The following is a 23,790-nucleotide window of genomic DNA, read 5'->3' on the forward strand; positions in this document are numbered from 1 at the left end:
GGGTGGGGCGGGGCTGAGGTGTATGAGATAGATACATGTGTGTAGAATATATATGAGAAAAAAGTTGTCCTGGGAGAGGAACGGAGGGACTTGGGGGCCAGGACGGAAGACGACAAACCTCGTGTGAGAATACCCTTCTGGGTCATTGGCGTTTTGTGCTGTGTGTGTATTAACGTCGTTTTTAAGCCATTGTTCCTCCACGGCGCAGGCCGGTGCAACGTAAATAACAAGGGCTCAGAGGTGCGCACACCACACCAGCTGCTTTCCCGCAGGGTCAGCTCCCTTCCCCAGGACGCTAAAAGCTGGGCAGGCAACACGAGGAGGTAGTGATGAGCTGTTCGAACAGGACAGAACTTCCTGGTCCGCATTAGAACAGGCCGCACACAGCGTCCTGAGGGAGGTTGTGGCAAGGGATGGCGGTGGGAGGTTCCGGGCTTGGCCTGTAGCCACCTGGGCTCCAGTCCCCAAAATTACTCCCGAATGTGGCTGCAGTGCATGGAGCATGTCACACTCACCCCTTGGTGTCAACCCAAGGGCATGAAACATTGTTAGCATGAAGATCCGGGGGCGGGGGGAACCAAACTTCTTTTAAATCACCTTTTTTTTAAAGATCTTATGTATTTATTTTTAGAGAGAGGGGAAGGGAAGGGAGGAAGAGAGGGAGAGAAACATCAGTGTGTGGTTGCCTCTTGCACGCCCCCTACTGGGGGCCTGGCTCCACAGCCCAGGCATGTGCCCTTCGGTTCCCAGGATGGCACGCAATCCACTGAGCCACAGCAGCCAGGGCGAGGGCATTTTTAACAAGGGTAAAGAGACTGTAAAACGTCTTCTTTCACGGTGTCACCACTACAAAAACGATACCTGCAGAAGGGAACATGTTCAGGGTGAGGCTTGGGGAAACGTGAGCTCAGACAAGTAAACGGCATTTAGCCAACCCCTGAAATTCTTTTTGACCGAAAGGCTCTGCTGTGCCAGGCAGAGTCCACGTGATTCTCACTAAGCAAAACCCTGTAAGGAACTCCCTCCCCTCCCATGGCCCATTAACAAGAGCACCAATGAGCTATGTCACACCAAGGATTTACAAAACCAAAGGGGTCTCCAGGGAGCCTGCAGCTTTGGGCCTGGCCATGAACTCAGGGGCCAGGAGCACCTCAGCCTGTCCAGAGGAGACTTTCCCAAGAGTTAAAATCCTGCCGCATTTTCGGATACTACTGGGCTTGGAAAGCGTGGCAGCTGCTTGGGAAAACAGCTGGGCAGTTCTTCTAATCACATAACCCAGCAATTCCGCTCCTAGGCACACACCCAAGAAAACTGAGGACATATGTCCACAGAAAAAGGTGAAAAAGGTGAACATGAAGGTTTGCAAGAGCATTATTCCTAATAGCCCCAGAGTGGAAACAACCCTCATGTTTGGAAAATGGGCAAATAAAGTGTGGTATAGCCACATAATAGCATATTATTAGACAATCAATAGAAAGTACTGATACATGATACAACACAGATGAATCTAGAAAACATTTTGCTATGAGAAAGAAGCCAGTCAGAAAGGACTACACATCATGTGACTCCATTATATGAAGTGTCCAGAACAGGAAAATAAATCTAGAGAGACAGAAAACAGGTTGCCTGGAGTTGCAGAAAAGGGATGGGGGATTATGGGGTGCTGGCTGATGGGTGTGGGACTTGGGGAAGGAGGCAATGAAATGCTCTAAAATTGATTGTAGAAGTAATTACACAACACTGTAAATATACTCAAAGTCAGCAAAGTACCCACTTTAAACAAGTGAACACGTGGTATAAAAACTGTATCTCAATAACGATGTTGGGGTGAGGGTGTGGACTGCTCACAAAGGGATGCCACTCCTGAAGAGGGCGGAGCCTCTCAGGTGGGGCAGCCAACCAGCCATGAGATGCAGGGCACTCTGGCCCCTCCCTTTCCTGCAGGCGTCTTTGGCTGCAAGGGGATGGTTAACCCAGCAAGCCTCCCTCAGGGCTCAGCTTCAGAAGCAGCTCCTTGACCAGGAAGCCCTCTTCTGGAGGGAGGACTTTGGTATTTGGGATAGACAGCGTGTAAACTGTACTGCATGTGGAAACAGTAACTCCACCCTCACCCCTGCCTAGAGACAGTGGGGTTGGACAGTGCAGTCCACAGCCAGGCCTCATGGGCTCCTCAATGCCGCACCAGCTGTGTGGGCTGGACGGTCTAACTTAATGTGAGAGTTATTATGTAAATTAGTGTAAAATCAGAATCTAATTCTACAGCACAGTTATGCATTCATCCAACACATTTTTACCAAGCGGCTCACACGTCCAGCAAAAGCTAGGAGCTGAGGCAGTCACAGTGACAAGACGCTGGCCCCAGACTTCACGTGCAGTGGGAGGAGGGTGTGTGTTGGACAGTAGGAAGAGGGCTGCATTGGAGGTCCGAGGACTGGGGTTCAAGTCCCGGCTGCGCCCCATGTCTCAACCTCTGCTCTAGAGTCTACTCAGTAACGGCACAGCCTTGGTGACATCTGATCCCACCGACGACACGCCTGGGAATAAGCAACAGGACTGTGTACCGTCAGCAGCGTTTGGTCACGCAGCTGAGCAAGAGCTTGGCGTGTGTTTTTTGAAAACAATTTGAAGCCCAATATTCTTCCTCCTAGCTTTCCTATGTGGCCTTAGACAAGTCACTTGACTCCGAATCTCACTCGCCTCATCTTCAAGTGAGAGCATTTGAAAGGGGATCCCTAAGTTTCCTTCCGATGCTAACATCCCGCTATTTTCTCCTATCTTCCTTTGAGGTTGCCTTTCATAGCCTTTCTTTCCATATTTTAAACACTGTTATGTTTTTCCCCAGCTCTTGCCAAGTGAGATTCTCTTCCGTCAGAAAGAGAAGAGCTTGCCACACTGAGCCGGATCTGAACACAGTCTATTCCATACTCCTGCCACGTCAGAGTCTCCAAACCAAACAATGTGTATTAATAAACACACTCCGACTGATGTTAACTCAGAGGTTCCCTACTACTACTGCCCAGGTGATTTCCTTACTGTGCAAGGAAAACAGCCCTACATTTTCCTGTTGCTTCCATCTATGCCTTAGAACTAATGCGTTGCTCCTGCCCAGTTGAATTTGGCTCTAAGAAAATGATGTCTGACTTTTCAAAGTAAATCAGATGGCCAGATGGAGAGCTGAGATGAATAGCTGGGTAGATGAACGGCTGGAGGGGTAAGTGGATAGATAGGTGGTTAAATGGAAGGGCAGAAAGGGATGAATGAAGGCCTGGAGAGATGGATGCATAGAAGGGCGGCTGGGTGATTCAACGTGTGCATGTATATCTGTGTGGATGGACAGACAGGTAAATACAGAAATGAGACTTAGGTGGGGAAAAAAGATACGTACTCAGTCCCGTCTTCGCCACATTGCACTGTGATCTGGGAAGCCCCCAGTTTGTGCTGGAAGATACTTATCATGTGCTTGTTCCAGAGGAACTTCACCTTCTGGATTTTTCCAACACTGAAGTTCACATCAATGTCACGTGCATGGCTGGCATCCGGTTTGAGGGACCCTCTGAAAGCAGAGACACAAAATGTTCCACCAGCTGGAGAGACACGCACCTGCAATGTCAGCCACCTACTATTTCTCCAAATTATGGCTGCTGGTGCGGGTGTTCTGCAAATACCTTCAATGACTTCACCACACCCAGGGACTGCTAAAACACAAATGTATTTGTGGAGAACACACCTTTAAGAAATACTGGACTCTACGTTTCCACTGTTTTAATTGGTACCCAGAGGGAAGTTGAATATTTGGGGTGGGATATTAACTCTCTAAGTTCACCACAGGACTCCTTACGTCTTATGTTTAAAGATGCATGCGGTTCAGCAGAGGTCATCTGTAGGCATCTCACATGGAGCATAGGAAGTTGTTAGAGAACTCTAACTTAATGTGAGAATTATTATGTAAAGTTAGTGCAAAATCAGAATCTAATTTTGCAGCACAGTTATACATTCATCCAAGATATTTTTACTGAGCAGCTCACATGCCCAGCAAAAGCTAGGTGCTGAGGCAGTCACAGCGACAAGACTCTGGCAGTGTGAGGAGGGTGTGTGTTGACAGAAAGGAGTTGCCTTATAAATGTGCCTTGTCTAAGGAGAATGCGCCATTCCCAAAACCCAAGCAGGAAGGAAGCAGTGATTGACAATCAAAAGGCGTCAGCATTTAACATAGCAAACTCTGGCCCTGGCGGAGTAGCTCAGTTGGTTAGAGCATCGTCTTGATACAGCAAGGTTGCAGGTTCGATCCCCAGTCAGGGCACATGTAAGAACCAACCAATAAATGCATAAAATAAGTAGACCAACAAATCAATGTCTCTCTCTCTCTCTCCTTCCTTCCTCTCTGAAAATCAATGAATAAAAAATTTTTAAAGATAGTGAGTTCTTCCTCTCTGGGCATCACTCTTCTCATCTGGCGTGACTGAACTAGATGCTAAGACTTCCTTCTGGCTCTGCATTCCAGGATTCCATGGCTCTGCGTAATAGGTGGCTGGATTTATAAAGCAGTTGATGTCCGGTATTTTACAAATAATCTGTTGGGGAAAGCATGGCCATTTCACTTTACTCTCAAACTTACTTGAAAATCTCATATTGCTTTGAGTTTCCGTTGCTTCCGTAGAGAGCGATCCGGATGTACCCACTCACTTTCTCTTTCCCAGCCAGAGTGACTGAGACCCTGTATCTCCAACCTGTGCAAAGAAAGGAATGAACCCGTTCAACGAACTCATCCCGTTGGAAAAAGTGACCCTGTGGAGGCACTGTCATTCCCAGCTCTGAATCCCTGAGAGTGTGAGTGAAGGGACAATGTGACTAATGGTTACCTTCAGTGAAGCCAGGCCCCCAGGCCTCCGGATTCTGGGCGGGGGAGAGGGACTCGGGCATGGAAGTGTTACGGTCCAGCACGGTCTCTTGCCAGTCCAGCCGCGTGGCGGGCTGCTCTGCCCGTGTGCCTGTGCTGCACGTCGCCGCACCAGCCAGTCCCCAGGCTGAGGGGGTGTCTGGGGCTCTGACATTTGGATACATCGCTTACTGTTCTCTTTTTTTATTTTTGTTATTTTGCCATGCAATGGACATATTCTCCACGGAAAACCACCCAGATAAATTAAAGAAATAACAAGGGGACGCCTTCATCAGTCTCCCATCTACCTGCCCTCCATCTCAGGTGCTTCCTGGAAGTCACCAGTCTGGTCTCTACACTTAGGAAGTCCAGGGGTGACTTTGCTTCTCGAGAAGGACATTTGGCTCTGTCTGGAGACATTGCGGATCGTCACACCAAGGGAGTGGGGTGGGTGGGTGGTGGGGGCGACTGGTATCTCCCTGGTAGAGGCCATGGATTTGCTGAACACGCTACAATGCACAGGACAGCCCCCTGGCCCCCAATAACAAATTATCCAAACCCCAATGTCAACAGAGCCAAGGTTGAGATCCCCCAATCTAGAGCTTTCTATGAGCATTTACACACACATGTATGAATATACAAAACTATAGGCTTCTCCCCCCTTCCGTAAATAGCATGCACCATTATACTCTGTTCTCTCCACCCATCCCCACACCAGACAATCCACGGCCCTTCTCTGTCCTGTCCTGCCCTCCAAATTAACCTCTCCTGGAACCCGTGCCACGGGCTCTCTGTTGGGATCAGCCCATGAGGGGTTTGCACAGGAGGGCGGAAGGCGGGAGGGGGGAGACGGAGGTATTTGCTCCTGTGTACCCTGCTTGCTCTAGCGCCAGGTGTCTGGCAGTAACTGGCTTCCTCTCTGAGGCCACCCCATTCCAGGGGCCCCGCGGCCACTAGATTCTGGGAGCCTCGGCATCCCTGGTTTGTTCCCTTACCCTCCTCCACACCTCCAAAAGCAGGCCCTTCAATGAGGTCTCCTCACATGAAACACCTGGGTGAGTTCCGTTTCCTGCAGGGACCCTGGCTCATCCATGGCACATTACATGTTGTTTTGCTATTTGCTTTGTCACTTAACCTGCCTGAGAGGTTTCTTATCTCCTTTTTTGAATGGCTATGTATATTTGGTTGTGTATCAATTACACAAGGTTGACACAGGGTTGGGGGGACATGCGACCCAGGCTGGGCCACTCACCGCACCTCTTCTACTGATTGGGATTATTGGTTACAGGGGAGAACAGGAGATCCCAGACAAGTGCCACTCCACTGTCCCTCTAGCATAAGCAGGTTACAGTGGGGTTTCTCTCCGTTGCTACCCAGGGTCCTAATGAGTAAGGTCGATCCACCTTTTAACATTATTTGCAACTTCAAATTTATTTGCAAGTTTTAAATGGGCAAAGTGGAAACTTACTAGTGAAGTTGCCACTCTCTTCTGTGTTCAGGAAAAACGTCTGTCCCACGGCTCTGGTTTTCCCCGGAAACTGGTCCGCATAGTGTCCCATGCTGGGGCATCCTCCGGCTGGACAAGGGAAACAGTCGCTCTAATGGAAAAAAATAATTTGTCTGTGAGTGGTTGGCTTTTGTCTCAACCACTCAATTACTCAATGGATTAGTTCCTCTTCCCATCCACCCTGCCACCTCCCACCCCCCATCCCTCATCCATTCTCTCATCTACCTAACCATTTTTCCATTCATCTATCCATTCTACCCCCCACCCACTGATGACTGTATGCATGCATTCATTTTTCCCATGCCATCCATGCACCCTTCGAGAATTTTTCAGAAGGAAAAGTTGAGGGTCTGGGGATGGCCCAGCCCAGGCAAGCCTCTGCCATCCACCTCCCGCCCACCCTGCCCCTGGAAGGAATGTGCAAGCCTTTGCAAGGCTCAGCATTACCAGTAGCTGCTCTTATTAGTCATGCAGTTACATTTCTGTGCTGTTCCAAGCCACAAGGACAAAACCAACAACAATGGAGCCACCAGCAACACCTTCCCCGGGCGCTGGGGTGACCCACCTCCTGAAACTGCTCGTAGGATGGACAGGGGTAGCCCAGGAAGCCACTGGGGTTGAGGATGCTGCTTGCGTAATACTTGTAGCTCCTCAGGTGATTGCAAGCTGCAAAGTTTCGGGTTCCTGAGGAAGTAAAAGCCACCAGAGCTCATGAGAGCATGTCACGTGAGAAGCTTGACCCTTTCTGACCGAGTAAGAAATTGCCACCACATTTCACAGGTGGGTGTCAGCATTCCTGAATGCCTGGGTCACCATTTAAAGTTTCTGTCACTGACTTTGACATACTTAGGGACAAGCGGGAAATCTGAGGACTCGTTTAACACTGGTGTTTGGCTAGAGTTGCTTTACTATCCTACCATGCTTACATTTGCTGAGGGGGACCTACTCGGGCTTGGGCAAGGGCTGGACAGTGACAAGTTCTAAAAAGGCCTGTTTGTCCAAGCCTCCAGGGGCCAGGCATTGGACATAAATGAACAATGAGGGCTAGGGGCATGAGGGTGAGGTGGGGTGAAAAAATATAGAGAGAGAAGAGAGAGAGAGGGAGGAAGAGAGAGAACAGCGATCAGTTTAAAAAGAACTCTTCCATAGGTCAGCCATTGTCGAGTGTTAGGGCCCAGATTCCTTGGTCTTCCAATCTTTCATCAGAAACCAGCATCTTGACTTTCACATAAAAACATGCTCATGCTTTAATAATTGCAATGCATTCCCATTGAATAACCTGTCACCCCGAAGGCTAACTGCAGCTGTGGGAGGTGGCCTTCCGCCCGAGGGCCACAGTTTGAAAACTCCGGGCCTCACCAGACAGGCCTTTTGAAGGAACCCAGCCTTTCTGCGCTTATGGCCTGGGGCTGAGAAATTCCTCCTCCTCACTATTCCAGGCACAAGGTCAAAAAGCTCGGGAGACCAAGGGCACCATGGCCATCTGGCCACTCTTCCACTGCATTTTATTTACTATTTTTTTCTTTAAATCAAAGTCCTCTTGTTCACAAAATCATTTGTTTGGTCTCTCCAGCTACTTGGTACAGAACTTCCCATGGCGTGACCCACAGTGACCTCAGACATACCTGGGGACCACTTCTTGGGGGGTCTGGTGGGCTTCATCCACCACCCATGGAGAAAAGACAGGTCCCCTTTGTGCCAGGGGATTAGCTCACCACAGCCTGCGGCTCTGCCTGCCCACGGCCCAGTGACTTCCAGCCAAGCCGGTTAGTGCCCCAAACCAATGCTCATTACCAGACGACACAACCTATTTCAAACTTAATTGTTTCTTTCATCCAAAATTGCTGCCCAGGGATCCCCTAATAGAGGAGCAAGGGGATTTCATTGTTCCTCCTCGCCCAGCGCCGGGTGACTCGGAGGCCCACACAATAGAGGCACACTCCAGTGTGCATGGGCTTGTTCGTGCTAAATTGCCTCTTTAATTAAACCTGGGCTCCTTTCTATTATGTGTGCCCTGTTCAGTCACTTCTGGGAGGGGGCAGCCCTCATTGTGACTCTGCTGTTCCTTCGGGGGGTGGAGCAGTCATGTCTTCCCCGGAGTTACCTGGCGCTGAGCAGAGAGGAGGTCAAAGGCTGCACTCACAGCTGGCGGGTGCAGGCTGTGGCTTTGTACACTCTACTCTTTCACATTCAGCACATGGGATATTAAAAGGCCACGAAGGCTGCTCAGCTCAGTGGAATGAACTGCACTGAGCGCTTGCCTTTGGTCAGACCCTGAGCAGGGTTCTGGGGTGTCTGGGATGCACAGGACACAGTCCCTGGCTTTGGGAAATGCCCAGCTCAGAACATCAAATGCTCAGATGAAATGACCACAGACTCAAAGGCCCCATTTCCAGGGAGGAGATGAAGTTGGGGCTCACGGGAGAAGCAACAGGAACAGAGCAAAGGCCAGGCTAGGGCAGCTAATGGAGAGGGTGCTGCAAGTCACCTGAAATTAGGGGGACAGAGCCTGCTCGGATATATGGAGACACACCTGTGATGACAAAGGGGCCATCCACTAAACCTGACAAGCTCAGGAGAGACTTGCATGGTGGCCTTATAAACTCAGACACCAAAAGTTACCACATGGGATGGTCTGAACGTAAAACTTCCTTCCTAAAAGCAGGTCATGGTGGTAGTCCCGTCCCGGGCCTGTAGTTTCCTTCACTGAACCTATTTTCTTTTTGCAACTAGGGTAACATGCACTTAAAATGCCAGAATAATCTTTTCTAGACCCCGCAGAGCATCCCCCACCACCAGAGCACCAGACCACAGAACCCCTCACTGTTATCCTGCTCCCCCAATACCACCCCTGTTTGCTGTGACTGCTGAGCATCAACTCTTCTGCACCCGCCAAATGTAAAAGAAGTATGTGCTTCTCTGTTTTACTTTTTATGTGATTCCATAGTTTTCCCAGTTTGCTTTATCTCTCCCCCTTAATCTACCAACAGGTTTCATGTGACCCCCTTAGGTCCCCTTCTTTGATTCCAATGTATAAAAAAGGCTGCAAAACTGCCCTTCTCCAGAGCATTTTCTCAGTCCCTTGAGACTTTACTTCCCAGCAGTTTTTGTCAGTTTGGCTCAAATAAACTCATACAAATTTTCTACAGGTTTGGATGTTTCTGACATCAACATACACGAGGCTCGTCCGCCCCAGACAGCCAGGCCTCCCCCTCCACGCATGTGCTTCCTGAACCCACAGAGCACACCCCGACTTGGTCTTCTTACCAGCTCAGTCCACATCCAGTCCTAGCACCTGACAGCAGCCAAGGGAGAGAAAAATCAAAGCCCTCTAAGTCTTTGCATGTACCCTTTAAGAAGCAAGCAGTACAGGTAGGATGGGGGAGGGGGCGCAAGGCTGGGGCTGGGTATTTGTCAGTGAGCCTGTTCAGCTCATATCTCTGCCTCCAGGTAAGGGGGGAGATGACCCAGGCTGGGATATGAGGTCAGGTCTTTGCAACAAGAAACTGGGCTTCAAAATAAGGGGGTCTTGGGCAAGTTCTATACCTTTTCTGATCCAGTTTCTTCATCTGAAAAATGGGGGCAGGCAGAGGAACAATCTCAGGGCCCTGTTCTGAAAATGCCTGGAACAGAACGAGTACCCTGCAGGCGTGGCGAACTCGGTACCATGAGGGCCAGACCACGAATTCTGCTTTCCCCCTGGAGCAGGGCAGCTGCTGTCTTGCTTTTCGAGTGTACATACCTTCCCATAGTCCGTCTATATCAATGATGGTGGAAAGGATATTTTTCTGACATCCAGGCATTTCCTTTCCTCCATTTGGAAAGAAATCCAGATGGCCCACCTTTTGGCTCATTCCAAAACCTGAAACATTGGAAGCCGAGGTGAGCAGAGCAGAAAGCAGTCCCAAGGCGAGGCCATGGCCCCAGAGATTGTCCAACTCCTTCCACCCAGTGCAAGAGTGTTCACGAATCCCCCCTCAGCATAGCCGCCCTGTCTGGCTTTGCTAAACATTCTCAAAGATGAGCACTTGGGAAGACAAGGAGGAAGGAGGTAGGAGGGAAGGGAGCATGCGCACCTGTGTATCTGCATGTGTCTCTGTCTGTCTGTCTGTCTGTGTGGGAGGCCCTGGAGAATTCTGATACACCCTGATGCCATTATGCATCAGCAGACACGTATTGGGACTGGTACAATTTCTGTGACCTCATTCATTTAAAAAGTTTGATTTCTAGTTACACTGCTGTGTTGAGACCACCTACCACTACACTGTTATGCTGAGAGCCCCGCACAATGGCTGGGTGCGTTGGCCTTTTTAAGCACCCAGACCTGTGACCACATCCAGGTCCTATTTACACACTCCACGATCTTGGGTAATTACTGGAGCTTTCTGAGCCTCCGTTTCCTCAGCTCGGAAATAATAACAATGCTCACTTTTCGGGGTTGTTACTATAGTTAATGAGCTACTGTGTACAAATGTTGGAGGCAGCTCATGGTAATTATCGTCATTATTAAAAACATATCCTTTATTGGCATATTTCATGACCTGTTGCATAAGAAAATAGTTATATAGAAAAAGAACATGGATTTTATTTATTATTTATTCTTTACATAACTTTATTTAGTTATTTTAAAATTTTAATTTATTTAAACTAAAAAAACAAAAACAATCCCCCCATTTGGTTTTAGAGGAATTAAATAAAGGAATATATTTAATTTCCAACAGCACAGACTATAACCAAAGCTTTCACAAAAGTAGTAAGCAAAACATTCAAAGGTTAACTTTGCATTTTGCAACTACAGGTCAGGCATCAACAATACACACATCTGCCTCTCTGGATAGTGGCAGGCCAGGGAAGAGTGAGGGGTTTGAAGACTGAGCAACAAGCTTCCATAGGCTAGAAAAGTGGGTTTTTGGGGTGGGGGGTAGGGTCCATCTGTGGCCATACCAGGCCGGCACTGGCTGTTTACTTGTGGCTGGCACCCACTCTAAGTGGCGAGTGTCTAAGTTATTCCTGTAGTTAACCATTTTCTTGTGTACCACCCCTACAGTGTATGTGTGTGTGGGGATGTGGGGGGGGTGTGTGGGGGGGTTACTGGATCTACTCTTACCAGTTACAGCCCAGGTCACTGAGAGATGCAGCAAGGAACTCACCTAGGAAAGGGATGAGGGGCAAAGAATTTGTGTGGATCACATCTACAAACAGGGCGTCAGATGGGTCCAGCCGGACTTCCTCAGGTGTGCCCTGGAAGCATGGCCCTGCTGGGTCCAGTCCTGAAAGGGGGGGCAGGGTGGACAGTGAGGCCATATTCTATGACAAAGCAGGTTCTAACCGCTGTACCTACAGAATCCATGAGGACTTTTGCTGGAAGCAGGGGCTGTGCCCGCTCATCTTCAAAGAGATGCAGACAGTGGAGGGATCATGGTACACAGGCCGCAGTGACCTACATTCTAGCCCAGGTTTGCTCAAGTTCAAGCGTCTGTCCTCCCTGAGCTTCAGTTTCCTCATCCAGAAAGTGGGAGTAACAGCAACCTACCTCACAGGGTTATTGTGAAAACCCCGTGCAAAGGGGTAAGAGAAAGAACTTTGCAAACAGAAAAATTCTCCTTAAACATAACTGTTAATCCCCTTAACCTTCACCCAATGCCTAGTACAGTGCCCAGAGCAAAGAGGATATTCATTAAACTGGAAAATTAAATACAAACTTGGCTAATTCTTGTGTGCCTTCATTTTGTCTAGTGATTCACTCCTTCATTCCTTCATTCCTTCATTCTTAGTATTTTCTGAGTGCCTTCTAAGGCAGGTCTCAGCTAGGCCCTTCGATTTTCTGCTTGTGTTTGACACAGCAAAGACAATCAGTATGTATTTGTGTTAAAAAGGAAAAAAACATTTCACTTTTTAAAAGTCTGCCACACTCTAGCAATAATAATCCCAAAGTCAAGGGTTTCATGTGCTAGTTATATTTTTCTTTTTTTTATAAACGTGTTTTCATTTATAATCATATACACATATTTTGTAATTCACATGAAAATACATGGGCAATTATATTTTACTCGCCCGGGCAGCTTCTAAAATCAGTTCCCAGAGGGCCAGTAGGGGCGCCCTTGGCCGTGGGAAGTGCAAATGCCTGGGCTTCCACCGCCCACAGGCGGCAGGACCCGTGCGTGTGTCCCCTACCTGTGATCCTGCCCACGAGGCCCCCCAGCCTCCTGCCCGCCTCCGCAGCTGCATGTGCGCCCAGGCTGTGGCCGATGAGGTGCACGTTCTCGAGGCTGTAATCCATCTCGGTCTGCGGAAGGATGGTGTGTCAGCCCCGTCAGGCTACCTCGAGGATGCTCCCGGGCTCAGGGAACGGGATGGGGGCAGGTCTCGAGAGGAACGACCCAGGGGCTCCAGGACCGCCTAGGACAGCGCGACCTTTGCCCCGGGCTGACACAGTCTCCGGGTCTTCGGCGCAGGCTGGTGCGCGGGCCAACAGTGCTGACCAGCAGCCCTGGAGTCAACTGCAGGCCGCCTGGGCAGAGCGAAGCCGCTTCCATCCGCACCCACCGCGGGCCTTCCTCCCGTCCCCGCAGGGTTTGGGCCTGTCTGCTCTGGGGAGCTCCGGGATAGGCCTGCCAGGAGCCTGCCAGGGGTTTTCCCTCATCTGAGGATGAGGACTCATTTTATGCACTGAGAACTGTTGGACAGCCCAGCCTGCTCTAGAATCCCCAGAGCAGCCTGCAAGGAAAGATGGTTTCATAGCGGGAAACTGAGAGGGAGGGCGGAAGGTTGCAGCTTCATTTTAGGAAAAGCCCCTCTGTGCTTCCAGGCTTCTGGGCCCAGCCCCTGCCCACTGGTCCCCAGGCTGCCTCTGGCTGCACCCCGGAGCTTGCCTGCCCCCTCTCGGCCCCTCCCCCACCGGATGCGGCCCAGGCAAGGTTTTACCGACAGTCCTTGTATTAGGTAAGCTGTCTCCGCCCCCACAACTCGAGTGTTGTGCACAGCTTGGATGTATCCTGTCCTGGACCCGTGTCTCCAATCCACGCAGATGCAGTTCACCTCCTCCACTTTAAACATTTTCTGGGGGACAGAAACAAGAGGGAGAAACCAATGTGTTAAGAGGCACGGGTTGCACATCCCGGAGACAGGACTTCACACCCATCAAGCACCTGGTTGGTGTCAGAGCCTTAATGTCCCCCCACTTGTCCTCTCTCTCACGGCGTCACTAGGACCCGGGTCTCTTGCCCCCACCGAACTGATGTGGGCCCGGAGGCCTGGAATGGAGGGAGTGACTCGTCTAAAGTCTCCCAGGTCGTTATTGACACAGCCAGGTCAATAGTAGATCAGGGCTTAGCAAACTACTACCAGAGGGCCAAACCTGCCTGCTCCTATAAATAAAGTTTTATTGGAACACAGCCAAACCCATCTGTTTACATAGGCTCTATCTCTGTTTCTCAACTACAGCACAGTGGAGCTGAAACCTTAAGACCTGCAAATGCTAACAGATTTACTACCCGGCCCTTTATAGAAAGTCGGCTAGCTCTTGTACTAGGTGGTTAAAGCCACAGGGGAGCTGCTTGCGTGTTCCCAGCAGGAAGGAGGTCTCAGGCCCAGAGGGACAAGATGAAATTTAGACTGCGATAGGCTGTGCCGCTCCTGGATGCAGGCGCCTTTTATGTTCTGTGGTGGGACCACAGTGTGCTGCCCAAGCACAGACACTGGTCCCTTGGAGGGACCAAATAAATGTCCCAAAGGGCCCCTGACATCCTGTGTTCACTTGGGGATGGCCCAGAATGCAGCTAGGACTGAGGCAGAGAGGGGTTGGCTGAGAGTCACATTCCCCTGACTCTCCCAGGTCCAGGTTGACGTGGTAACTGGGGGACACACATGCAAACACCCTAACCTCAAGAAGAGCAGAGGAGCCATGGGAAGAAGCTGCCTGAGGTCTACCCCAGTGCAGACTAAGGTAGAAGTCACGCCCGTGGGCACCTCCCACAGAGGAACTCTGTAGACACACGGATTGTGGCGTCTTACAGACAGAAGACCTGATGTTGCATTTCAGCTCTGGATTCAGCTTCGGGCGAGTACTGAACTCTTCCTGCCTCGATCTCCTCCTCTAGGAAATGGGAACAATCACTATACCTTCCTCACAAATTTGCTGGGAGAATTAGATGGGACAAAGACTGACGCTGATTGTCGGTGTTCAGCTCATAGTAAGTCCTCCAGAAGTGGACATTATGAATAATAATTCATTACTAATATTCGTGATAACTTTAGAACTGCACTGTGCAATACTGTGGCCACTAGCCACATGTGGTTATTTAAAATTAATTAATGTTGATGAAATGTAAAATTCAGTTCTTTGGTCACACTCGCCACATTTCAAGTGCTCAGTAAGCACACAGGTGGCTAGTGGCCTCTGATCTGGACAGAGAAGGCATAAAACGGTTCCACCGTCACAGAAAGTTCTATGGGATAGCAGGACTTCAGAGGGTAAGGTTAAAGGGTTTAGGGTTTTTTTTAAATGTCATATAGAGGTTTCTATACACCACTGGAGACAAATGCCAGGTAATTTGTAGTCTCCACTTCTGGAACTTTTTAATTAAACCTTTACCTGAGTATATGTTTATTGATTTTAGAGAGAGAGGAAGGGAGGAATTTGAGAGGCGGGGAAGAAGAGAGAGAGACCAATATGAGAGAGAAACATCAATCAGCTGCTTCTCGAATGTGCCTCAACCGGGGATCCAGTCCTCAACCTAGGTATGTGCCCTAACAGGGAATCCAACCTGCAACCTTTTGGTGCATGGTATCTTCCACCGACTGAGCTGTGCAGTCAGGCCTTCTGGGGTTTTTTGCTTGGACTCTGGATCTCTTCAGCCTCAAGAGGAGATGGCTGGCTAGAAGTTGGTAGGCTGGGAGAACTTGACAATGGATGGTCCTGAGAACCCAGGGTTCCCTTGGGGTTTTAAGGAAGGGTCCTTCTGTCCCTGGAGTATCTCCTTTCCCAATCTCAGGGGAATGAAGCTGCCATGTTTGAGCCTGTATGCTGGGTGCTGGTCTCACAGGGAGTGGCCCGGTGAGGCGGGTGGGCCCCTACCTGGCACAAGTCCAGCAGCCAGCTCTCCTCCCCCTTGTCTATGAAGCCGTGGATGATGAAGCGCGTCTTCCGGTCCAGTCGGAAGCCAGAAGCCTTGACGGTGGCTAGGTCGGTGGGGGAGATCCGCTGGTTAAAGCAGAAAAAAAGGGATTTGGATGTTGGCCTTTCCAAGCCATAGACCTGTTAGAGCCATTTCTAGCAAGACTGAGCTCGCAGGTTCAGCTCCCATGAAGTTGGGGGGTTAAAACAGGAGTGCCCAACCTGGGGTTCAAGGGTAGGATTCAGAAAGTCCAAGTTCATGGACCTCTTAGCATTTCTGCTAATTATAAAATTGGAAAACTAGGCACAGTTGTCATAGCAACATTGTCACCAATAAAAGATATTTTCATGTCACATTACCACTGTTGCAGACATCCCCCAAAATCATGTATTTTCTTTACTATTTCAAGGGATAGTAATCATTAGATCAACCCTTAGATCTTGTTATTTAGTGAGATAACAATAAAGCAGCACATATATGACTATATCACATAGATATCTTTTTAATGTTCCGATACCCGTTTTTCAATACAGTTGGTTTCCTTTGTAATCCAACGTATTTTATGTTATGCAGGTAAACACATCACCCTGAGAAGGGGCCCTCATGGAGGAAGAGGCCCCAGAGCAAAAAAGGTGAAGGGCCCCTGGGCCAGAAGCACCAGGTGGGGAGGGAGCCCCACTCAGTGGAGCTGTGAGGAGCGTAGAGAACCTAAAGGACCTGGAAACTGACACCCACATGCCAGGAGTCTGTTCAGGCCCCTTTGCCAGCCAGGTCACTTCCTCCTCACCTGGAGGAAGCCTGTCCTGTGCCCACCTGGCAGGCCTTCTGGGGACTAAAAGTTACTCCCTGAGTCCCTACCTTTTCACTCTTGTGGTTAAATGTCCCCTTTCCTCCACCTGTCTTCTAGCTCCTCAGGAAGGATTTCCATCCCCCAGCCCCCACATTCCCCAAGAGGCTTCTCTCCTTCCACTGCCAAGTGCAGGAAGAAGACAGACCCACCAAGCCTGGATTTCCTCCTGGATAAGTGCTGCCCATACCCCCTTCTTCCCAGGATCAGGAAGTTCTGAGCACAAGAGTGGGAAACATGTGAGTTTCTGGGTTGCACAGCCATAGACCTCATCGGAGGTTTCTGATCCTGAGAGCCAGGTAGCAGACACTGGGGACGGGACACCACCTGGAACACCCCACGGCAGCACAGTGCTCTTTAGACAGCTGTGTCAGGGCTCCAGGGCAGGTGTCCCCCACCCCCACCCCACAGTCGCTTCCTGACCGCTCTTACTTGGAAGTTGTTCGGATTCTCATTTGTGAACAGAAGAAACTGGGTGTCGATGTCCTTGGGGGGCCAGGGAAATAACTTCAAAGGCCGCTGAATGATCCCAGTCCATGGCGGCTCATCAGAGAAGCAGCCGAAAGGGCTGTAGCAGATGTCCTTTCCTGGGGCACAAAGAGCAACACACAGACACTCTCAAGGTTCTGGAAAGGAGCTTTGTCACCTCAGCCCTCCAGGGCGATGTGTCATGGTGCGGCCAGGGCCAGCTGAGACCCCCACTCGTGCTTCCCTTGCTTTCAGTGTTCCCCAAGTTCCATGGGGACACGAATCACCCGGTGGCTGGGGTGAATGGGTGTGTCACACATACACATTCCCAGCCCCTCCCTCAGAGATTCTGAGTCAGAGGGTCTGGGGGAAAGGGGCTGGAAACCTCATAATGAGGTTTAAGCCTTACCGTCAGGCCAGTGGGGGAATGGCTGGGAGCCCCTGGGAATCTTCTACCTTAAAACTGCCTCTTCCAGGAAGCCCCGATGGCCCTTTGCATGTATTCATCCAGCATCGAGTGTTTATTCGGTCCCTGTGATGCTGCTTAATGTGTCCTGACGTCTGCACTGTGCCCGGCACAGCCCACATGCACAGCAGCCGTTCATGGCTGTGGTCCAATTCGCATGTCTTCACACCATCCTTTTACTCACATTGTCCCCCAAGTCATTCTCTGTCATTTCAGGTTTTCCCTGTTGTTTTCTGAAGAGGTAAATTTCTCAAGACCAGGGATGGTTTATTTCTGCATCGCTCTGTATATGGTAGGGCCTCAAAACTTGCGACGGACAACCCCAATAACCACATCTACACCTGCGGGTCCTTTCTCTAGTCTACAGCACAAACATTTTCACAGGAAGTGGTCACCGCAGGGGGACATGATCCAATCTGGAGGCTTCCTCACCTCCTAAACTGATGGTGCCCGTGTTGGCCATTCGCTCAAAAACTGGTCATAGTTAACACTTGTTTATTCTGTACCAGGTACCCCCTGGTGCTTTACCAGTATTTTCCCCTTTAAGTCTCCAAGCTGCCCATGAATGAGGAATTACATCCATTTCACGGATGGAAAAACCAAGGCACAGAGAGACAGAGTAAGCTGCCCAAGATCTCAGCCCATGGCAGAGTCAGGATTTGAACCGGGGACATTTAATTGGGGAGTTTCCTAAACACGGAGATGCTAAGACAGATCAGGTACAAGCCCTGCCCTAAATGATGGGGAATCTAACAGGGAAGGAATCGAGATGACCTTGACTGACAAATGCAGGGGCTTGAAGGCCAGGTGCAGGGGCCTGGGCTGTTAGGTGGATAGTGGGGAGGTGCTGGACGGTGCCGAGCTGGTGAGTAGGGTGGGGACTCATGTTCCATGCAGGTGTTTTGGGAAGCCAAGTCTGGGTGACTCAGAGACAGGAGAGCCTGGGAGAGGTGGGGATCGGGGTGGGCAGTGCAGGGGTGGCGGACCTTCGAGGTAACACGTGTTGTAATCCTGGATGACAGTGGACATGCAGGGAAAGGTGGGGAGATGGCGGTAAGGAATGGAGCCTAAGCCTGGGCAAGTGACTCTGAGGCATGGTGGGCAGTCCTGGCAGGGGCTGCCTGGACACTCAGGGGTGGGATGCGGCAGAGGCCGGGCAAAGGGGAAGCTCAGAGGAAAAGAAGGATGAGGAAAGTGCCTGGGAGCGACCTGGGGGGATGCCCACCGTTAGGGCAGGCAGAGGCCGTAGATGAGCAAAGTATTGCCCTGTTTGGCACCACGTCAACACTCTGAACGGTGGTGACTGTGTTTTTCTTGAGATAATGCTCATGCCATTAACTATTATGACAGTAATAATCACGATGCCACTAACTGCGTCACCCAAAGGCCAGCCCAGGCTCGGTCACTGTCTCCCCAAAGGGACAGTGACAGCATCCTCACCTCTGACTGTGGCCAGGAGGATGAGGCCGATGGTCCAGGAGAGCAGCATCTACAAGGAGGAGAACACAGACACACAGACAATGAGGACAGCCCCTGAGCCCGGGCAGGGCAGGTGGCCCAGAACACACCAGGGATGGTGAGAGGAACAGAAGCTCAGTGCTGGGGCCCTGGTGGGCGCTCCCCAAAGGCTGGGACACTGGGGCTGAGGCCTTCCCCACACACAGAGAGTGGGGCAGCACCTCTTCAGGACCCAGACTCAGGGTCTCCCCAGTGCAGTGGCTTCGTGGGCAGCCCCGGACCCTGCCACGCTCCCTGCCTGCCCAGGGCCGTGAATTACCGTGCGATGTCGGGGCTCCACTCAGCCCACCGGCTGCCCGTGGCCTTTTATAACCAGGCTTTATCCTTTGGACTCCTTGTAGGAAAGGACACGGAGGAGAGATAAGTGTGCTTTGGCCCAAGGTTATCATAAACACATACAGCCGGCTGAGTCTGGGAGCAGGGCCGTTTACAGAGTGCTATTTGGGGAAAGAAAAATGGACTTTGGGGGTAGGAAAGGCCCCTGCTGGTCTGAAGTTACAGGTTCAGCTGTCAAAGGATCACATTCCGCAGGTGACGACAGGTGACGACAGCGAGGCATCAAGCCCCCTGTTCCAAACCCCTTCAGAAACTCGAGCCCTCCTTGTTGCCCGACGTTCGGGGCAGACACGGGCCGTCTGCAGGCGTGCTGCCCCTGGGACGTGCCTGTTTGGGATGACACACACGTCTCCTCTACTTTGGAGGTGGGGTGGGTGGAGAGCAGCCCTCCTAAGAACCCACACAGAGGATAAACACAAAGGCAACCCTGTTGCCCGAGGGAGAATGGAACAAACACTGCTTGAATATAGCTTTGTTTAGAAAAAAAAAATAGTCTGCTTTCAAAGCGTGTCTGAGCCGCACCCTTGGCCCAGAGATAAGAAGGTGGAGGTGGGTGGATTCTTTCCTTCGCTGTGGAGAGGAGGGCAGGCCTGGGTTCTGAACCACCAGCTGCCGCTCGGCCATTTTTCAATCGACAGGTACTTTAGACACGCCAGAGTGCATGGGTCTTATTAAACTTCAGTGCGGTTGAATGAGCTCTGACAAATGTGTACTCCTTTCTATATGCTCCAGGTCAGGATATAACGCATTCCCAGCATCCAGAAGTCTCTCTCATGGTCCTTCTAACCCCTCCCCCGCCCCATGACAGTGCTCTGGTATCTTGCACCATAGATTAGTTTGGTCTGTTCTAGAATTGCCTATAAATGGAATCATTAGTCAGGATTTTGAGATTCACCGTGTTGTTACTTGTGTCGGTAGCGGCTTCCTTCTCGTTGCTGCGCCGAGTTGATGTATTTCTGTGCGAAGGGATCACAGCTGGTTTACCCGTGTGGGCTCTGTTTCGTTTGGGACAATTATGAGTGACGCTGCTAGGAACGTTCTAGTCTAGCACACGTTTTTGGTACACACGTGCATGCCTTTGCTCAGGTTTGTCCCCAGGAGTGGAACTGCCCGGGTCCTGGGGTGGGTGCCTGCTGAACACTTTTCCTAAGGGGCTGCACCTGCGTCGACTCCCACCGGCAGCTCGGGGAGCGTTCCTGTTGCCACTCATTCACCCCCCGCCCTCTGATCAACCCTGGGCACACTCCAGTCACCGGCAGTTTCCCGAGGGTTTCAATGATAGAAAAATGGCCTCGTCAAGGTTTGTGGAAATGGTAAAGGGACGAGGAAGCCTGAATGGGGTCACCTGTACCTGAATACCCAAGCCTAATGTTGTCACCCTGCTGCCCCCAGAGGTGTGGGATTGAGCAGCTTGGGATTGAGTCAAAGGCATGTAAAGGACCCCACTGAGGAGGCCGTTATGGCGGCATTAGGCTGAATGGAAGCCCTAGACCCAAGACACGGGGCCAGCGGTGCCCATCACTGTAAGGCAGAGATTCGGGGTCGTGCGGCACGTGCTCCTTGGTGTCCTGCTTCTTTCACACGACAGGCCTCTGAGACTCACCCACACTGTTACACGTGTCCGTGCTGAGTGCCAGGGTCACAGAAATGACTACAAACCTCGGTCCTTCCACCAAGGCAAGGTCTAAACCACTGATCACGGAAATATAATTACCAACCGAGACCTGCTGCATGGGAGACAAGGAAGGAATGTGATAGGGATGTAAAGGAAGATCTGGTCCCACTCTGGCCCCGAGGAGGGCTTCTGGGAGGATACGACATTTAGGCAGAGCCTTGGGGGATAACTTTGACTTAGGTAGGGACAGAGTAGGCGTAGTGTGTTTCCGGAAGACGGCGCAGAACACGTGCTTCCCCAAAACTATGCAAGGCCAGCCCGGCCGGTGCACCTGGAGGTCAGTGAGCAAGGGAGAGAGGCTGGGGGGAGGAGGGAAGGAGGCCAAGTCTGGTAACACTGCACCCCAAAGGGCGTGGTAAAGAGTTAGGGTTCGTGGGTTGGCTAACTTTCAGATCTCTCCCGCCTTTTCCTCCCGGCCCCATGTCCTGGAGGACACTCCTGTGGTCTCTGCACTGCTTGCCCTTGGCCTTCTGGTTGGGTTCAGCCCATGGAAGGCACCTCCAGGAGATGCCTGGAGGTGGGAAGGGAGAGGTTAGAGCAGGGGTGTCAAACTCATTTTTACCGGGGCTACATCAGCCTTGCAGTTGCCTTCAAAGGGCCGAAGGTAATTCCGATGCCTTACCAGTTAAGGAGCAGTTACTTTATTCAGCCCTAAAATTATGTCGGCCCTTTGAAGGCAACCAAGGGGCTGATATGGCCCCCACTGAAAATGAGTTTGACACCCCTCGGTTAGAGTGTTTCTGCTCAGACGCCCTCCCTTCTGTGTGCTCAGGAAATGTCTGCACTTGACACATCCCCAGGTCATGAGAAACAAGCTGAACAAACAAGCCTCTGGGGAATGTGATCTCAAGGGCAGGTGCTGGCCATGAGAGAGAGCTGAGCATCGGAAAGGAATCAGGTGGTGTGCAGGTCAAAAGCCGTCCTGGAAGGAAACGACAGCGGTCAATCCAGAGCTCTCAGAGCTGTGAGATACTCAACAAACAGAGCACATTGTTTATTCCCATTTTACAGCCAAGACCAATGGGGCTCTGAAAGATTCAGGGGTTTAGTTCAAGGGCAAGTGGAAGAGCAGGCCTTGACCTCAGGGCTCCACCTCCTGTTCTGGTGCTAATGCTCTCTTATAGGTCTCAGTTTGATGACCTGTGACCTGGGTGGAATCTAGGCCACTGATTTAGGAACAATGTCCCTGCGTCACGCTGGGCCCCCAGGAGGGCTGGGCACCCCTCCCACGGTCACCAGTCCGAAGCAGCTCTGAGCCTGCCTGGCTCTTTGGCAAGATGGCCCACTGCAGGCCAGTGGGGCTCCAGGCTGTCTCCCATTTGTCCACCCGTGACAGGGCCAGCTCAGCATTCCCCTCCTTTCTGGTGGCCCAAAGTTCTGAGATTCCGCCAGCTGTGTGCCCTGGGAAGCCAGGGAAGGCCAGCACCTGTGGGAAAAGTCATTCACATGTCCTCAGGTGGCAGGGCCAGCGTCTGGGGGCAGCCTGGGCAGCGGGGGTGGCTAACCCTGAGGCCGGTTGGAAGTGTGTTCCTCTTCTTCAACACCTCTTCTTTGATGCATCTTCTCCCCTCCAATCTCCTGCCCTGTCCCTTCTGGGCCATTCTGCCCCACAGCTCCCTCCTGGCTTTAACCCTGTGGGTGGCTCCCTGATGTCCTCAGATGCACCTTTCATGTGTTCGTTGGCTCATTCAGGTCTATTTCTATGTGGCTGCACCGTGTGTGCGGGATGTTCTTCCGGCCTTGAGGGTACTGCAGACACCCTCCCGTCCAATCCTCATGTGGCTGATGGTCCCACAGGGCACAGACACTCATTGCCTACAAATAACTACATAATTGCAGACAAAGAAAAAGCACCGGAGGGAGGGCTTGTACCCAGGCTCTGTCGTTCCGGCTTTATCTGGAGAGAATAACTTGGGGGTACTGGGTGGAAAGGGGTCCAAATTTAGGTGGAACCCAAGCTCCTGAACCAGGCAGACAAAGTTGGCCCCTGTTATGGGTTGAATTATGTTCCCTCCAAATGATATGTTGGGAGTCTGAATCCCTGGGACCTCAGATATGACCTTATTTGGAGACAGGGTCTTTATACAGGAAAAGGGAGGGCAAGAGTATGCTTCCCAATTCAACCTGACCAGTGTCCTCATGGAGAAGGTAAATTTGGACACAGAGCCAGGCACACAGGGACACCGTCGAGTGACCATGAAGGGAGAGAGCTGGGCGAGACTTCTCGAAGCCGAGGCGTGGCGGGGGTAGCCAGCGACCCCCAGAAGGAGAGTGGCGTGAACAGGTTCCTCCTCACGGCCTCCGAAGGAACCAGGCCTGCCAACCCTGGTCTTGGACTTCCCAGCCTCCAGAGCTGTGAGAGAATAAATTCTTGTTTGACTCATCCAGTTGGTGGCACTTTGTTCTGGCAGCCCGAGCTGACCAACACTGCCACCCTGTGGCCTCTGCCCAGCTTCACCTCTGCCTCACGATCACAGAAGTGGAAGGCTCATTGTTCTGGAATGGACCCCTCTCTCCCGGTCCCTGCCAGGAACTAGGCTGCACCTCCACCCCCCCCTGAGGACCCTGCCCCCGAAGCCCCCCTCCCAGGTCCCCCCCTCCACAGGCTCAATCTCCTCCATCCCTCCCTCTCCTCCATGTTTGCTTCTCCATTCCAGGTGCCAGAGCCAACCCTCTGCTCTCAAAGCCTGTGACCCTGGGCTAAGGACTCTCACCACCCCTGGGACTCGTGCTCACCTCGCCTTACGTCCCACGAACCAGGAAACAAATGTCTTGTTGCGAAGGACCATGGGGAAAAGAGAGCTTCGTCTCTAGTTGGTTAGCCAGTGGATTGTCGTGAAAGCAAAAACACGAAATGAATGAATTCCCCAAGGAGAGCACGTCTGCAGCCCTGGGAGCTGGGCTCCTGTTCGAGTTCTTCTGGGACACTGTGTTCCAGCAGGGCTGTGGGGAATCACCTGCAGGCTCATTCTGAATCCGTC

At 51.3% G+C, this 23,790-nt stretch overlaps 1 protein-coding gene across 1 annotated transcript; it reads right to left on the reverse strand.

Annotated features, from left to right (window-relative positions):
• Positions 1 to 723: 723 nt before the first annotated feature.
• Positions 724 to 18,784, reverse strand: LOC118996277 (pancreatic lipase-related protein 2-like). The gene is made up of 12 exons (XM_037059575.1): positions 18,721 to 18,784; positions 16,779 to 16,933; positions 15,460 to 15,585; positions 13,308 to 13,442; positions 12,558 to 12,669; positions 11,534 to 11,653; positions 10,126 to 10,245; positions 6,949 to 7,067; positions 6,345 to 6,474; positions 4,616 to 4,727; positions 3,386 to 3,553; positions 724 to 861 (listed from the first exon to the last, which is right to left on the reverse strand). Exons 1-12 carry the CDS (start codon positions 18,767 to 18,769, stop codon positions 798 to 800), a joined length of 1,410 nt encoding a protein of 469 aa, XP_036915470.1. The 5' UTR covers positions 18,770 to 18,784; the 3' UTR covers positions 724 to 797.
• Positions 18,785 to 23,790: the final 5,006 nt, after the last annotated feature.

This window comes from Sturnira hondurensis, unplaced genomic scaffold (genome assembly GCF_014824575.4).
Source record: "Sturnira hondurensis isolate 20B ecotype Veracruz unplaced genomic scaffold, ASM1482457v3 Scaffold0011253, whole genome shotgun sequence".
In the NCBI taxonomy this organism is placed as follows: Eukaryota; Metazoa; Chordata; class Mammalia; order Chiroptera; family Phyllostomidae; genus Sturnira; species Sturnira hondurensis.